At 35.4% G+C, this 17,966-nt stretch overlaps 1 protein-coding gene across 3 annotated transcripts in view; it reads left to right on the top strand.

Moving 5' to 3' along the window:
• Nucleotides 1-17,966, top strand: part of TPP2 (tripeptidyl peptidase 2) — a 105,125-nt gene that overhangs the window by 84,929 nt on the left and 2,230 nt on the right. For 2 of the 3 annotated variants that reach the window (XM_037143621.2, XM_037143622.2), the window contains 5 exons: nt 3,945-4,096; nt 11,721-11,817; nt 12,190-12,320; nt 14,659-14,866; nt 17,136-17,255. In XM_037143621.2, the coding sequence (XP_036999516.2) occupies nt 3,945-4,096; nt 11,721-11,817; nt 12,190-12,320; nt 14,659-14,866; nt 17,136-17,255 (708 nt within the window). Of the gene's footprint in view, nt 1-3,944; nt 4,097-11,720; nt 11,818-12,189; nt 12,332-14,658; nt 14,867-17,135; nt 17,256-17,966 lie in introns of those variants that run through there. The other variant, XM_037143623.2, reaches the window with a different exon arrangement.

Here is a 17,966-nt window from a genome sequence, read left to right as displayed (position 1 = left end):
CCATCTCCTACACTATGCTTAACACCCTACCTGTGTATTCTGTAACTGCCAATTTGTACTTCTTGATGCCTGTGTTTTTTCCCCGATGTCCCCCCTTCCCCTTCCCAACTGGTAACCATCCAAATGATCTCCATATCTATGGTTCTGTTTCTGTTTTCCTTGTTTACTTAGTTTGTATTTTAGATTCAGCTTTTGATAGTTGTGAATTTATTGCCATTTTAATGTTCACAATGTTGATCTTCTACTTTTTCTTAAATAAGTCCCTTTAACATTTCATGGAATGGGGGCTTGGTGATGATGAACTCCTTTAGCTTTACCTTGTCTGGGAACCGTTTTATCTCCCCTTCAATTCTAGTGATAGCTCTGCCAGATGAAGTATATAAGTTCTAGGTCTTGCTTTTCATCACTTTAAATACTTCTTGGCAGTCCCTTCTAGCCTGCAAAGTTTCTTTTGAGAAACCAGCTGACAGTTTTATGGGAACTTCCTCTGTAGGTAACTCCACTTTTCTCTTGCTGCTTTTAAGATTCTCTCTTTATCTTTAATCTTTGGCATTTTTATTATGATGTGTCTTGGTGTGGTCTTTTTTGAGTCCAATTTGTTTGGGATTCTCTGTGCTTCTTGGACTTGTCCCTGAGCTAGAGGAAGAATTGGCCCACAACAGAGGCTTACCATATAGAAATTCGTCTCTCTTCTTAATCAGGCAAGAAGGATGGAAAACTAATGGAAGGCTCACATTAGGTTAGAATCAATGTAGACTGCCAGCTTTCCTTTTCCAGGCAAGTGTCATTCATATTTTAGCATATTAGATAGTTCAGAACCATGATTCCAGAGAGAATGGGAAAGTGATAGTTGGAGACCATTTATACCTTCAGTTCTCAATGATGTTATCTGTGCTATACAAGTGATACTAAGTAGTCTGTTCAGGTAAGAACTTGGTGATAAATTATCAACTCAGATTGTGCAAACACTTTAACTTGGTTTTGCCCAGGGCAGTGCCCACCTAGGAGAATGAACCTCAAGAAAGAGAAAAGGGTGGGTAGTAGAGTCCAGAGGAGCTAGAGCAAGCAAAATAATCTGTTTTCCCAGTCTCACACTTCACATAAGATCAAGATCTTAGCTTGCAGGCTCTGGCTCCCTGACCTGAGAGAGAAAGAGAGAGACACCTAAATGCTAAATGGCTAAAAATGGATTTGTGTGGTTATTTTGCATCAGTGGTTTCCTGTCCTTAAAATGAATCATACTGAAATAGTAATTATTTTATGTTGAAATACTATTAGCACAGCTATAACAGTAGCTCCTTATATTTACTATTGTAATTATACCCCCAAATAAAGCTTAATTGTGAAAACTTTTAAATGGGCCTGTTATATGGTATTTACAGCTAAAAATTCTATTTTGGAAAAAATGAGGGCTTATAATATTATTTTTTGACTCAATCTGTATAAAGGTTTTTCTGCTGTAATTAGAGTATAATTTGGTAACAAAACTTGTTCCCTTTTCAGAAATTTTTAAAATTAAAACAAATATAAGAATTTAATCTAGCCACATTTTTTAATGTAAACCTGAAGATAGAATTTGAGAAATTGTCTTAATATATAATGATTTAATTAAGGAAACATAGTTATTGTGTTAAAAACAGAACTAGTAAGTGTAACATATGATTTTATTTCCCAGATAATGCATTACTTTTCATAAGACATATGTGCTTTAATATCCCCCATCCCTACCAAGTCTTACTCATCCCCTGGTTTTAAACATCATCAACAAGCACTATTGATTCTACTGTCACCAGATATCTTAAGTCCAATCATTTTTTATACAGCCTATTAGTTCAAGGCAGTGTTGGGATGCCTAGGTTTGTTACCTAACTTGTTTTTCTTTCTTTAATAAAATCAATGAAAATAGATTTAGTTAGATATAGTTGCACATTTCTCTTCTCTCTACAAAGCAAAACTTTTCAAAAGATCTGTCATGCTTGTTTACTTTGCTTCTATTTCTTTCTTAGTCGGCCATAACTGGTCCTGTTATAGTGATCAGCGGCCGCCGCTGCCAGGCTTTCCAGCTATTTCATCCTCCTGTCTTACATTACCTCTCAGCTACAGGCCTCAGTTGACCTCTCTTTCTTCACACTGGCTTTTCTCATGGCTGCTGTGACCTCATATTTTCTCTAGATTCTGTCTCCTTCAGTCACAGAGCTGTTAGAAAGTATTGGGTTGGTCAAAAAGTTTGTTTTTTGGGGTTTTTTTTGTAAGATGGCTGTAGTAGGGCTTAGTTGTCTACTTGATTTGAAACAATTTTGTTAGATTATATTGTGACAGTATTGTGATTGTATTGTTTTTTTAAATGTATATAAGTGTGCATTTTAAAAAGCATCAAAATTGGCAATGATTTTGTGCAGCCATTTTAATATTGAAGAAAATATGCCACATTTTCAGCATATTATGCTTTATTGTTTCAAGAAAAGTAAAAACACAACTGAAATGCAAAAAAGATTTGTGCAGTATATGGAGAAGGTGTTGTGACTTGTTGAATATATCAAAAGTGGTTTGCTAAGTTTCAGGCTAGAGATTTCTTGCTGGATGATATTCCATGGTCAGGTAGACCAGTTAACTTTGATAGCAATCAAGTCAATACATAAATTGACAACAATCTACATTATAATGTATAAAACAGAAGATAGCCAACATACTCAGAATATCCAAATCAATACAGTTATTGGTAAAAATGAAAAATGTGTTTTTATTTTACCAAAAATCTAAATGGACTTTTTGGCCAATACTACAGAATGCTTTGGACCAAGTCCCAGGCTTACTCTTCCCCATCCGCCATCCCTACCAAGTCTTACTCATCCCCTAGTTTTAAACATCATCAACAAGCACTATTGATTCTAGTGTCACCAGATACCTTAAGTCCAATCATTTTTTATACAGCCTGTTAGTTGAAGGCAGTGTTGGGATGCCTAGGTTTGTTGCCTAACTTATTTTTCTACTTTTGCCCTCTAAAAGCAAACCAAAACTTTTAATTCATACAGGGTTCATCAAACAAAAAGCAAAATCATGTCACTGCCTTGCGTAAAACTCTTCTGGTAGACTTCCTATTGCACTTAGAATAAAATCTATATATTATTTACCATATTTTATCGAATAAAATCTATATATTATTTACCATATTTTATCAACGCAATCTAATATGGTTGCTCTCCATTTGCTCAGTACTCTCCATGCTGAGCTCTCCATGCATGAAACTCAGGTTTTTGTACAAGCACATCTTCTACCTTTAAACACTTCTTCCTCTTATTTATTTGTGGTTTGTGTTTTTAGGTCATTTAGGTTCGTTTAGATTGGTTGATACCTCTTTAGAGTGGCTTTCCATAACGACTTTCTCTACAGTGATTCTCCCACCTTACCTAGCAGTCTTATTTTCTTTGTCGTGCATCAATATATGACTTTATTTATTTATGTGTTTGTTTTCTGTCTTCCCCCACTAGAATATATGCTCCCTGAGCACAAGAAAGGGCCTTGTTTGCTTTGTTCTTTACCCTTCAGAGCATTACCTGGCATATCTAGGACTCAAAGAGTCCTGTTGGCAAAGTGAAGAAATAAATTTCTTGTTAAATGTACTTAGAAAAGAGGATTTTTTTGTTGTTCTAACTTATTTTCTCCTTTTGTAAGATATAAAATGTGGAACACTCAGTATACTTTTGTAATTAGTCTATCAAGTAAAAAAAATTAAGACTACCAAACCCACAGAAAGTGCATTCTTTTCTCCCTTATTTTAAAGGAGATAGCAGAAACGATGGTGCTTTAAAGTTGGGTAGAAAATTATTTTGATTGCAGATTGGAATATTTTTATGTATTGTGATGCCTTATTCAGTTATTAGAGATGACTTTAAAATATGTGAAATTAAGCATGCTAATCTAAGACCATCTGTCCACATTTATAGGATGTAACCCCTGTTCATTACTACCTAATACCTCCACCAACAAAGACTAAGAATGGCAGCAAAGATAAAGAAAAAGATTTAGAAAAAGAGAAAGATTTCAAAGAAGAATTTACTGAAGCATTACGAGATCTTAAAATTCAGTGGATGACAAAGTAAGTTTTTAATGGATTGTAATCCTCTAAGTTTACTTCCATTTTCCCATTTACAACAATATTGTATGTATATTTACTGGCTATATTCAAAAACCTTATCTGTAGGTGGTAGGATTAAGGCGCTTTTAAATTTTCTTCTAACTATATTTTTAATTCCCTTTTATGATAAGAATTTTTACAAGTTTTATGTTAATAACTTATTCTGATTTACTGTTAGAAGATAATTTTGGGGGGAAGTATAAAGAAAAAATAAAAATCACTTTGCCTACTCTCCAAAGATAATCATTGTGCTATTATTATTTATCTCCATATTTATAAATGTAGCTGTGTAAATTATATTGATATTATCTCCTAGTTTTCCAATTACTGTTTGATTATAAGTATTTTCTGTGTCATCTAAACAATCCTTTAAAATACCATTTTTAATAACTATGTAGTAAATAGTCCTGTGGATGAAATATAACCTATTTAAGTACTCCATTTCATACATACACTTATAGTTTTTCTTTGTAATACCGTGATGGGAATTTTTGTACATGAGGTTTAATTTTTAATTTCCATCAGATAGCATCATTAAAGTATAATTATTGGATCAAATTAATTTTAAAAAATCATCTTATGTTTTGCCAAATTACTTTCTAGAGTAAATATAACAATATATACTCCACTGAGCAGTGTACAGGGAGGCCTGTGTTATTCCTTGTACCTTTGCTAACCATGAGCCATTTAATTAAAAATAAAGCCTTGCTCTCCCTGGCTAGTATGGCTTGGTGAATTGAGTGTGGCTTGCAAACAAGAGCATCGCCTGTCCAATTCCCAGTCAGGGCACATGTCTGGGTTGCAGGCCATGTCTTCAGTGGAGGGTGCACAAGAGCCAGCCACACACTGATATTTCACTTCCCCCCTTTTAAACAAAGTAAAAAAATAAATAAATAAAGCCTTCCTACTATAGGGGGCACAAAGTAAAAAGGCCACTATTGCATTTCTTTAGTTGTTAAATTCAAGATTTTTGTTTTTATTTTATAATGTTTTATTGTTTATGCTATTACAGTTATCCCAACTTTTTCCCTTCACCACCCTCCACCCAGCTGGCCCCCAATCCCACTTCTGTAGTCAGTCCCCACGCCAGTGTCCATTTCCATGAGTTCTTCATATATGTTCTTTTAGAATTCTCGCACCTTCTTTTAAACAGTCCCCAGTTCCCTTCTCCTTTCTTACCACTGTCAGTCGATTTCACGAATTTGTACCTCTGGTTCTCTTCCTCTTTAGTTTATTTTGTTCATTAGATTTATCTAATAAGTGAGAGCATACAGTGTTTGTCTTCCACTGACTGACTGATTTCACTTAGCATAATTGTCTCTGGTTCCATCCATGCTGTCGCAAAAGGTAGGAATTCCTTCTCTCTCTTTTTTTCTTGCAGTGTAGTATTCCATTGTGTAAACATACCAGTTTTTTAATCCACTCATCTATTAATGGTCACTTAGGCTGTTTACAGCTCTTGGCTATTATAATAGTGCTGCTATGAAGACAGAGGTGCATAAATTTTTTTGAATTGATCTTTTGGAATTCTTAGGGTATATTCCCAGGAATAGAATTGCTGGGTCAAAAGGTAGTTCCATTTTTACTTTTTTGAGAAAATTCCATACTGTTTTCCACAGTGGCTATACCAGTCTGCATTCCCACCAACAGTGCACCAGGGTTACCTTTTCTCTACATCCTCGCCAGCACTTGTTGTTTATCGATTTACTAATGATAGTCATTTTGTCAGATGTGAAGTGATATATCATCAGGGTTTTATTTTGCATTTCTCTGATGGCTAGGGATGTTGAACATTTTTTCATGTGTCTGTGGTCCTCCTCGGAAAGGTGTCTGTTAGGTCCTTTACCTATTTTTTAACTTAATTGTTTGTCTTCCTGGTGTCGAACTCTTTATATATTTTGGGGATTAAACCCTTGTCCAATGTACCATTGGCAAATGTTCTCCCATACAGTTTGGTTATCTTCATTTTGATGATGTTTTCTTTAGCTGTGCAGTGCTTTTTAATTTAATGTAAGTACTTTTATTTTTCTTTTATTTCCCTTACGCTAGGAAATATATTACCAAAAATATTACCTGAAATTTTACTGCCTATATTTTCTGCTAGGACTTTAATGGTGTTATGACTTATATTTTAAGTCTTTTATCCATTTTGAGTAATTTTAGTGTAAGCTGATTGTCTAGTTTCATTTTTTGGCATGTACCAGTCTAGTTTCTCAACAGCATATATGAAGAGACTATTTTTACTCCATCATATGCTCATGCCACCTTTCTAAAATATTAAATGACCATAGAGACATGGGTTTATTTTCAGGTTCTGTTCTGTTGATACATGTGTCTTTATTTATGCCAGTACCAGACTGTTTTGATTATAATGGCCTTGTCATGTACTTATATATCAGCATTGTGATCCCTCCAACTTTATTCTTCTTTCTCAGGATTGCTGAGGTTATACAGGGTCTTTTTTGGTTCCATATAACTTTTTGGAGTATTTGTGCTAGATCTGTGAAATATGCCATTCATATTTTAATAGGAATTGCATTGAATCAATAGATTGCTTTGGGAAGTATGGGTCTTTAACAATGTTAATTCTTATCCATGAACATGGAATATACTTCCATTTACTTGTATCTTTCTGAATTTCTTTCTTTGATGTCCTATAGTTTTCTGGGTATAGGTCTTTTATAAGACCTTGGTTAAATTTGTTCCTTAGTACTTCATTTTTCTTGTTGCATTAGTAAATGGGGTTTTTTTCTTGATTTCTCTTTCTAATCGTTCATTGCTAGTGTATAAAAATTCCATTGATTTCTGAATATTGACTTGGTATCCTGCTACTTTGCTGACTTCACTTATTAAGTCAAGTAGTTTTTTTGGTGGAGCCTCTAGGGCTTCTATTACACTATCATGTTGTCTGTGAACAATGACAGTTTTACTTTTTCCTTTCCAATATGGATGCCTTTTATTTCTTTTTCTTGTCTGATTGCTGTGGCTAGAACTTTCAGTACTACGTTGAATAAGAGTGGTGAAAGCAGACACCCTTGTCTTATTCCTGATCTTATGGGGGAAAATTCAAGTTTTTCTCATTGAGTATGATGTTGGCAATGGGTTTGTCATATACTGCCTTTGTTATGTTGAGGTATGCTGCCTCTATTCCCACTTTGCTGAGAGTTTTTATCATAAGCAGGTGCTGGATTTTTATCAAAGGCTTTTTCTGCATCTGTTGTTATGATCATGTGATTTTTGTCTTACATTTTCAGTATTGTACCGTCCTTGCATCCCTGGAATTAAATTGCACTTGATCATGATATAAGATCTTTTTGATGTGTTGCTGGATTGGTTTGCTAATATTTTTTGAGGATTTTCACATCTATGTTCATCTGTGATATTGGCCTGTAATTTTCTTTCTTCCTTGTGTCTTTACCTGGTTTTGGAATTAGGAGAGTATTGGCCTCATAAAAAGAATTGGAGGATCTTCACTCTTCTGAATTTCACTAAATAGTTTGAGAAGGATAGGAGTTAACTCTTTGAATGTTTGGTAAAATTCCATTGTGAAGCCATCTGGTCTAGAGTTTTTGTGTGTCAGGAGTTTTTCCATTACTGCTTCAATTTCGATATGTGTTACTGGTCTAATCAGGTTTTCTGCTTCTTTCTGATTCAGTTTTGGAAGATTGTATGTTTCCAGAAATTTATCCATTTCACTCACGTTGTCCAATTTCTTGGCATATAGTTGTTTATAGTAACTTCTTACAATCCTCTGTATCTCTGTGGTATCAGTTGTTACTTCTCATCTTTCATTTCTCATTTTATTTATTTAGATTCTGTCTTTTTTCTTGATGAGTCTTGTTAATGGTTTATCAATTTTTTATAATTTCAAAGCACCAGCTGCTGGATTCATTGATCATTTGAATTGTTTTTTTAATCTATATGTCAATTAATTCTGCTCTGATCTTGATTATTTCCTTCCTTCTTCTCACTCTGGGTTCTGTTTATTATTGTTTCTCTAGTTCTTTCAGATACAGGATGAGGTGGTTTATTTGGGATTTTTTTGTCTTTATTTAGTTCTGTAGTGCTATGAACTTCCCTTTCAGGACTATTTTTGCTGTGTCTCATGGGTTTGGGGTTGTTGTGTGTTCATTTTTCATTTGTTTCCCTATACATTTTGATTTCTTCCTTGATTTCATTGCTAACCCATTCATTATTTAATAACATGTTATTCAGCTTCCATGTATTTAAATTTTTTTTAGTTTTTTCCTTGACATTTGTTTCTAGTTTCAAGGTGTTGTGATCTGAGCACATGCATGATATGATTTCAGATTACTTTCCTGAACTCAGCAGGGCAATGCCTCTGGTAGGATAGTAGGTGGGGCCTCCAGAGACCAGCGTTTGGGTATGATGGGGTGGGGTTCCCAAGTTCTCCTATAAGGGCTCAGCATCAGTTTCATTCCCAGGAAAGTATATGGAATGGCTGTGCCCTAAAGCCAGTCTCTAACACCCCTGAATATGCCTGTGTTGCTGTCTACTAGCTGGGATAAGATGCAGATTGGGGGAAGGTCAGAAAGATGCTGTGTGGGGCAAGCAGAACTTCAAAGGGTTGGCAGGTGGAATCCTACAGTATTGGGCTAGGAGGCTTTCAGAGGCTGGGGTGGGTGGTTTTCCCACAGCATGTGGTCATTGCTTTTCCCATGGGAGGGGCTTGCTCTGGTATGATATTATATCCCAGCCCCAGGAGCTTAGCAGCCATTCCCTCATGCCTCTCCCCCAACACTCCCACTCCTCTCTTTCCCCCTACAACTGCAGATCATGCTGCCCACCCTTCAACTGAACCAAAAGTGAGTGGCCAGGAACACAAAATCTTTGTGTTGGCCCCTTATACCAAAAGAAAAGGGGGGGAAAGGTGGCTTTGTCTTCAACAGGCTTCAAACCTTCTCTGGTGGACAAAATTTAAAATCCTTTCTGTGTGAGCAAGTGATCCCAACACTGGCACTCTGTGCTTATGAGCTCAGTCTGATGTCTGGGCCTCACTCCTTTCTGGGGGAAAATCCCTCAGCCATGCAACCTCCTGGACCACCATCCGGGAAATTGGTGCCAATTGCTGCCTGTAACAGCAGTGCTGGCCCTTTTTAAGTCCCTGCCCTTTCTGCTGGTCACAAGGTGGTTTCCACCCATCCTTGGTTAAGTATCTGCTCCTCAGGTATTCCTCAGTTATTTATTTCAGGTGAATATTCCCTTCTTTATTTTTATTCTGAGTGTGGTTCTGGTAAGCCGTGCAAGATAAACTCTTCTACTCTGCCACCATCTTGCCGCTCTCTCTCAGTTTAAGCTTTTGAATGCTATTATTTCATTCTTCATGTAGCTTCTGGCAGTTGAACCATGTTCTTCGACCATTTTACTATTGGTACATCAGATTTTTCTTTTTTTTTTTTTGGGGGGGGGGGGGTTTAAATTTTATTTTTCAAGTACATTTTTTTTCTCTTCCCCCCCCCCGGTCTCCCCCCCCTCCCTCCCATTCCCCCCCCCCCCAGTCTCATCTCTGTGTCTTTCATACTTGTTCCTCAAGATTTTTCTTTTAATATAAAAGATGTTAATGCTCTGTGGTACTTGTCACAGAATTTTCTCCCAGTTTATCCTTGACTTCAGCTTACTTATTACATAGAAATTTATTTTATGTAGTCAAATTGATTGCTTTTTCCATTTGTATTGTACAATATTTATTTTACCACTGATTTTCTGTTGGAATCCTCATAGTTTAATATGTGTGTGCCCCTGCAGTTAGGAGGTCTTACAGAAAGAGCAGACATCATATTTTGAAAATAATTTCCATTATAATGTCAGTTCATATTCAGACTGACTTTGCCACTTAAAATTAATAGGTTGTTTCTCCACCAGGAGTTAAAGTCTTTAGGTCTGTATCTGGCTGATCATAGCATGTTATAAACAGTTATAACATGTAAAATACATGTAAATCATTCAAAAGTGAGATTGTAGAGATTGACTTCTGTCATGACAGTGATGCAGAAACTGTATTCCAGGCTGGTTCCCCTCAGCTCCCAGTCAGAGGTCTTTCTTCCTAGGAGGAGTGGTATTTCACTTTTTCTCATCTAGCCCAGCTGCTGTTGGTGAGGCTAAATTCCAGGCAAATGTGATCAAGAAGTGGGGGCTCTTTTCCTGTGTTCAGCTCCTACTTGTCTGCCTTAGTTATGGCACTGCTGAAGCCCCCTGTTATCCCTGCTCCAGCTCAGGAGGCAGTGGTTTCATGTCAGGCAAGGCAAGCCAAGAGGACTACAGGTTACTGCTTCCCATTCCACACAATCATGAAGAACTTAGGTAGGTTTATTCAGTTTTCCCATCTGGGAACATGGAATTTCTCATTTGTGGGGGTGCTCCACCCATAGAACTCCCCTGGCCACTGGGGATGAGAATAAGTCTATGAAGACATGATCTGCTTGGGAAAGAAAGGCTGGCCAGTCTCTCAAAAAAGAAAGGCATTTAGCCTCTCTATCAGTGGGCTTTTATTGAGTTTAGCTTGCATAGGGATGCAGACTCTTTCTCCTTATCAAAGAAAGGAGGTATGGTTTACAGGTAACATTCTGGGATCACGTGGGTCCTTTTGAGTCAGGGTCTGGTAGACAGGGTGACGCCAATCAGCTGTAAAACCTTGGGAAACAAACTTATTTTGTGCTTGGACCCTTAACATTTAAATTGAGGACATTCTTAGCAAAGCAGGTTTTATAGGACTTAAGGCCTCTTTTTTTAGGCCTGATCGACCCCTGTTAGGATCCGCCCATTCGGGCACAGGGCTGCACCCCTCTTCGGCATTATTTCAGATGTGAATCTGGTGGGGGAAGCAAGGCAGCCAAGAGATTAGGAGAACTTTTTACAGATAGAATGAGGACTTAGGCTATGAAAAAGCCGAGGGGCGAGGGTTTTTTATCCCTTCTCCACAATCCCCTAAGTCCTTCCTTGATGGCCCCCCTTCATGATTGTGTCTGTCTTAGGTTGTTCATTCCTTGAGGAATCTTACCCATCTTTGACTATCCAACCATCCTCCAGGGACTAAGCAGGATGAAGTAAAGAGGGCAGAGGCTGTGCCCCTGCTGGGAGGATAAGTTTTGTCTCCTTGGCTTATGGTCCCAAGGTCCCCTAGCCATGGGGCCTTGTTGCTTGTCTATAGGGTGACAGCTCCTGAAACTAGGCAGTACAATTCCCAACATTAATTTATTCAAGACTGTAGGTTTTTTTCACAAAAATTTAAATTTTTCTTCTGTATCTTGGACACTTCCAGGTCTTTATTTTTTCTTGTCATTTATGATTGTTTTTCCTCTTTATAGGAAAGCTCTTGATGCTTATTTTATCTTTCATCCTGTTGAACTCTTATTTGGTACAATTTTCATTTTTTATTTTATTAGTTTTCTAGGTAAGCATATTTATGCTACCTGCAAATAATGATAATTCTTGTCATTAGGTATACTTATATTTCAAATTGAAGCCTTACATTATGACTGGAACTTTAAAATAATGTTAAATAATAGGAAAGATGGAAATTTTCTTTCTAAAAGAAATCATTGTTTTCTCTTTCTTATATACATAGGCTGGATTCTAGTGACATTTATAATGAATTGAAAGAAACTTATCCTAATTATCTTCCTTTATACGTTGCACGACTTCATCAATTGGATGCTGAAAAGGTTGGTTGTGATCATTTTCAATATGAATATCTTATTTTGTGTGTAATATTAGATAAAATATTTTGAATTAAAAGACAGTTATATTTGACTTTTTATTTATGCTAATTAAGGAACCTGGTCATTACTATAAGTTTAATATTCTTTTGCTTACTCTCACCATTTATTTAACAGTGGGGAATATAAATTATCTATTTTCCTGTCTAAGCTCAGCTTTTGTAGAAATGCTGACAGTGATTAAGGTCATGGAAGGAGACAGTGCAGGCTGCCTGAGCTAGTACCCCTCACACTGAGACAGTGTGACAATAGAAATGAAAATGCTTCATTGTTCTCATTGATACACCCATTTTCTTTATTTCCTTCTTTCCTCTCCAGGAACGAATGAAAAGACTCAGTGAAATTGTTGAAGCTGCAAATGCTGTTATTTCTCACATAGATCAAACGGCCCTAGCAGTTTATATTGCAATGAAGACTGACCCCAGACCTGATGCAGCTACGATAAAAAAGTACCTGACCAGTAAATAATCTTTCTTGCATCTCATTTCTTAGTTACTTTTTTAAAAGTAGGGATTGATATTATTGAGAATATTTTTCCTAGTATTTGTTATATCCTCATAATTAAAGTTATCAATATTTAGATACTCCTTCCTTAGATACTTTTTAATAATTTTCTTTAATCATGTTAAGATGGTAGAGAAAGAAAATTATCTTAACATGATTTCTTTACCATCAGATGCTATCCTGGTGGAGAGATTAGAGTAGCTGTGGTCAACCAATCCAGCTATGTGGGGATTAATATGAAACTGCTTTGTGGAGAGGGCAAACATATAACACTCTATAAAATTAATTTTCAAACTGTTAGTTGGGCAATAGCATGAAAAAAAACATGTTTATTTTGTAATGCCTAGTAAAGTAAATGATGAAAATTAAAATTAGAGTAAATCCATTACCTAGCAACTTCTGTTTTTATGGAACAGTATTACTTGGGGAGAAGGGGTGGAGAGAGTTTATAGTTTTGCCTTTATGTACCCTAACATAATAGATAAAACAGAAGCTGAGCTGGGTGTATTAGTGAGTGGTATGATTCACTGCATATGAGAGTGGATTTCCAAATGTTGGTCCAATAGTCCACCAACTTTTTCACCTTTAACTTTCCATGAACTCTTACCAACACTTCATAGTGATTCTCCCAATATCAGTTTTTTCTCTCTCACTTTGGTTTATTTTCAGCTCAGGGGATCATTGAATTATAAGGGTAGATAACTTTAATCTCTCATAGTAATCATGGTAGTAGGAATGTGCCTACTAGTAGGAATGTGCATGGTAGTAGGAATCAGTTTATTGTAAGTAATAAACTGAAACTGTTCAGGCTTCCTTAATAGTACCGTAATTTCCCTTACAGATTCCATCAGCTTCCATCAGAATTTTTTTTCTTTATCAAATAATGACATTCTAAACCACTAGAGCTCCTAGCATTACATTGTTTATACTGATATTATGGGATCTTATGAATCTCACAAGTAATATTTTTCAAGTGGAATAAAATTTATTCGAAGTTGGTTGTTGGCCATCATCTGCACCCTTTCACACTTTCCAAAAGAACAGTCTCAAAATACTGCCATTTTGTCATTGTTATTATTAATAACAATAGTAGGGAACAGTATAGCCACTATTTATGAAGTGCCAATAAGGTATAAGGGATTACTGGGACATATGAAATATAATGTCTTAAATTTAAACCTGTAAACAACATGCAAAGTAGGGACATATTTATCCCATTTTTTATCCCATTTTTACAGAAGAATAAACTGATGCTCTGAGAGATTAAATGCCTTGCTTATGGGGACAGTACTAGGTAGTGGCAAAGCTAGTGTTCATCTGAGGATCTGTCTCCCCAGCCTGCGCCCTTTCATTTCTTGATAAGCAAATCCTTATATTGCTATCCTAATCTTGAAACAATTATAATGCCTCATCTTTTCTCACAGATTCATTGTCTTTACAAGCATCCGACATGAGTTGGATAAAATGGTTCAAATAAGCAAGCATTCTAGAGATAAACAGTGCCCCCTGGATTATAGGTTGTTACTACATTTCATTCAACAGTGACTTGCCTATTTCATGCCAGGCATTGTTCTGGCATTTGGAATACATTAGAAGAAAATAAAGATACCTGCCCTGAAGCAAGGCAGTTTACAGTAGTGATTAAGAGCAGGGATTCCAGAAACAGACTAAGTAACTTAGAATCCTGGATCTGCCACTTTCTAACTATAGGATCCTGAACAAATTGCTTAATTGCTTTGTGCCTCAGTTTCCTCCTTTACAAAATGGGGATAATTAATAATATCTTACTCATAGAATTGTTTTGAGTACAAGTGAGTTAATATTTTAAAATGGTAAAACAGTTACTCCTGGCATGTTCACAGTAAGCATTATATTTGTTTGTCCTATACTCATGACTAGAAGAACATCTGTACAGACACAAATACATAATAATTTATTTTTATCAAAAATCCAAATACTTATAAAATACTGTTCTGATTAAGAGTTATATAGTTGACAGAAATTAGAATCCAGGAATTTTAAGCCCTATTGCTTATGGCATTCTGTTTCAACAGTGTCCAGCTGTCCTAACTCAGTTAATCTGTATAAAAATAGTGGCTTGTTTGATGTTTATTAGAAATAAGGAATTTTATTTGATGTACTATATAGAGAGAGAGATAGCTGCATAAGATTTCTGCAGTTGTAACTATTAAGCAAAAGAATGCATGGATTTAATTTCAGATAAGGCTGTACTTTTAAAGAAATGTCACTTATCTGTGAAATTTTTTTTGACTTGCTGTACAGTGACATGGACAAACAAAAATCCACCCTGGTAGATGCTCTTTGTAGAAAAGGATGTGCCCTGGCTGACCATCTTCTTCAAGCACAGGATCAAGATGGGGCTGTTTCAAGTGATACAGAAGGAAGAGAGGAGGAAGGAGAAAGTACTTTGGATTCTCTAACAGAAACTTTTTGGGAAACTACAAAATGGACTGATCTTTTTGACACTAAGGTAACCTTTCTGCTTCTTATTTTTTGGACAGTTTTTTGATGGTTACTTTACAGATTTCTCTTGTGCCCTGTTGCCTACTGTTCACTGTTTCTTAGTTACTGGCCAGAAGAAGAAGAGAATAAATGTAATGAGGCTAAGCTTGGTCCTGAAGAAGACATGTTAGTGATGCCTTATATTTGTCATACCTGTTTTAAAACTGGTTTTTACTGTTATTTTAATCTGTGTGCAAATTGGCTATTTAGCAACACTAATTTAGAAAACAGTTTAAGGATGTATAGAGTAGTCTTTTAGTTGTTAAGCCAGCCAGTTATGTATTAAGCTAAAATTAAGAACATCTTCTAGAAATTGTCTTCATGCCTTCCCACATATATTTATGTGCCAATTTCTCAGGGGTGGAGAGAGATGGTATCCTGGTTAGTTTAGATACTATTTTTTACAAAACTCTTTGACTTCTAAATAATTATGATCTTGATTTACAACTGATTAATTTTAAAACTCAGTTTGGAAAAAGTAACATTGATAAATGTTTGGATTCTGGTTTAAAAACATTTTTTTAATCTTCACCTGAGGATATTTCCATTGACTTTAGAGAAAGAGAGAAAGGGAATCATGGATGTGAAAGAGGAACATCGATTGGTTGCCTCTTATCCTCACCCCAACCTGGGACTGAACTTGCAACCTTCTGGTACACGTGACAACACTCCAACTAACTGAACCACCTGTCCAGGGCTAAAAACATTTTTAAATCCTTTAAGCTCTCTACCATAACTCTTAAAGTAGAGATTATATAACTACAAGTTTTTGTACATTTTTTTTGCTTCTAGAAATTTTTTAAAAAATGATTGAAATCAGTGGAATTCTCCTCACCCAGCAGAAACAGTTGTTTTAATAGAGAGATGCTTGGTTTTAGGATGAACTATGGTGATTTCTAGGAAAGAACTCTGGAATTAAGGGGAAAATTCTTCCTGTGTGCTTCCCATTTTTCTACCACAATACAGTAGTGTATATGTAGGGGGAACTTGGTTATATTCGGGAAGCTGCGCCAGAGGTGAAGAATTTGATCTGAAATCAGACCACTGGAGTTTGAATCCTGCTTCTGCTACTTTTACCTATGTGATCTCATTCTGATGCCTCAGTTTTTCCTCTATTGAGTGAGGATAGTCAGTGACACCTTTTTTCATAACTTTTTATGAATATTAACTATACGGGAGAACCTCAACAATATTTGCTGTTCTTACAAGTAATTATTGTATATCTAGTTTATAACAAACACTAGAAAAAGATTGCTGCAGAAAAAAGACCAATTAAGCCCTGACTGGCTTAACTCAGTGGATTGAGCACAGGCCTGTGAACCACACCATTGCGGTTCAATTCCCAGTCAGGGCACATGTCTGGGTTGCAGGCCAGTTCCCAGCAGGGGACTCACGAGAGGCAACCATACATTGATATTTCTCTTTCTCTCTCCTTCCCTTCCCCTCTAAAGGTAAATAAATAAAATCTTTTTTAAAAAATAGCCTGCTTTTAAAAAAAAAAAAGAAAAGACCAATTAAGATCCTGGTCCAATAGAAAGTTGATGAGCATCATAATAAAATTGTTATAAACAATTCTGTTTTTTCTATAATATTACTGTATTAGTGACCTGTTTATATTTATAGCAACAATTGTTGAACACTATGCGTGGCTCTAGAACACCAGTAAATGTGATGGGATTTCTTTCTTTGAGAATATTCTTCACATTCTAAAAGTGGAGGCCAGAAATATAAATAAATGGTTACAAGTATATTTGATAGACACAATAGTTAAAGGTACAGAACTTGTATAAAACAAAGTAGTGGAAGGTTTATGTAATCTGAATATATATATATATATATGTATATATATATATATTCTATCCTCTTTTGTAATTTTGGTAATTTATAATGACTATAGTTTTTAATTCTACCATAATTTGCATTTTAGCCATCATTTAGGTTAGCCCTACTTCCTTTTTCCTGAAGAGGTATTTTAGCATGAATTTCAACAGCTAGTGATTTATTATAATAATTTTTATCCCCAAGATAAATTATCATACATTATCTGTTCTGTGGAATATCCACCTCTTTTGAAGACATAAATTGTTCTTTTAATTTTTTTTTTGAAATTTACTTAATATGACATTTATTTTTTGAAATAATACTTCTGTAAAAGCTTTAACCCTTTCATTATTAAAGCTATATGCCTTACAATGTAAATATTTCATAGATAAGCTTTATCTTATTCTACATTATAGGTTTTGACTTTTGCTTACAAGCATGCATTAGTAAATAAAATGTATGGGAGAGGCCTTAAATTTGCAACTAAACTTGTGGAAGAAAAACCAACAAAAGAAAACTGGAAAAATTGCATTCAAGTAAGTGATGCTTAAATTGTCACCATTAAGGGTCAATGCAGTACTGCATAGTAACAAGATAGTTAAAAAGCCTCATGGTAGTGATATAATAGTACTGACTTTATTGTGACTTATTACACTGATTAATGTACTTTGAACTGTAAAATAAATTCATGAAGAAACAATCAGTAGCTATTTAAATTTTGCACTCCTGTCAAGAAAACCTTTATTTAGCTTCAGGTGTTTTCAGCATAGGCACAATGCATTATGAATTTTGTACAGAAAGATGAAGTTCTCCTTTATGAAAGAAACAAGTAATTCCTTTAAATGCATATTGGCCTAATTCTAAAATGGTTTAACTTTTAAGAGTTTTCTATTTAATTTTATTCTTCATTTGAGATAATAGGCCATTATGTTATTTTTCCATATATTGTATTATATGCAGAGAAATTCTGTGGTTATCCTTTTTGCAGAAGCTAATTGTCAAGTATAAAAACTAACTGAATTGCACAGAAATTATTTTAGCTTCACCTTGTCTTTGTACATGCATAGTTTATTTATGTTTAAAGGATATTGGGTGGTTGGGAAATGTTGGCCCTGTCAAATGCAGCCAAGGGTCTGCTCTTTATATTTAAGGTATTCTTTGGATATAAAACTGTCCATTAGGTTCCTGTGAAAATTTTTTATTAAACTATAGGTTATCTTTACTTTAGACCCTTTTTTTGTACCTTC

This window comes from Artibeus jamaicensis, unplaced genomic scaffold (genome assembly GCF_021234435.1).
Source record: "Artibeus jamaicensis isolate MK-2021 breed Jamaican fruit bat unplaced genomic scaffold, CSHL_Jam_final contig_559, whole genome shotgun sequence".
NCBI classification, from domain to species: Eukaryota; Metazoa; Chordata; class Mammalia; order Chiroptera; family Phyllostomidae; genus Artibeus; species Artibeus jamaicensis.
The sequence above is the reverse complement of the archived record's forward strand: the minus strand, read 5'-3'. Positions and strand labels throughout refer to the sequence as shown.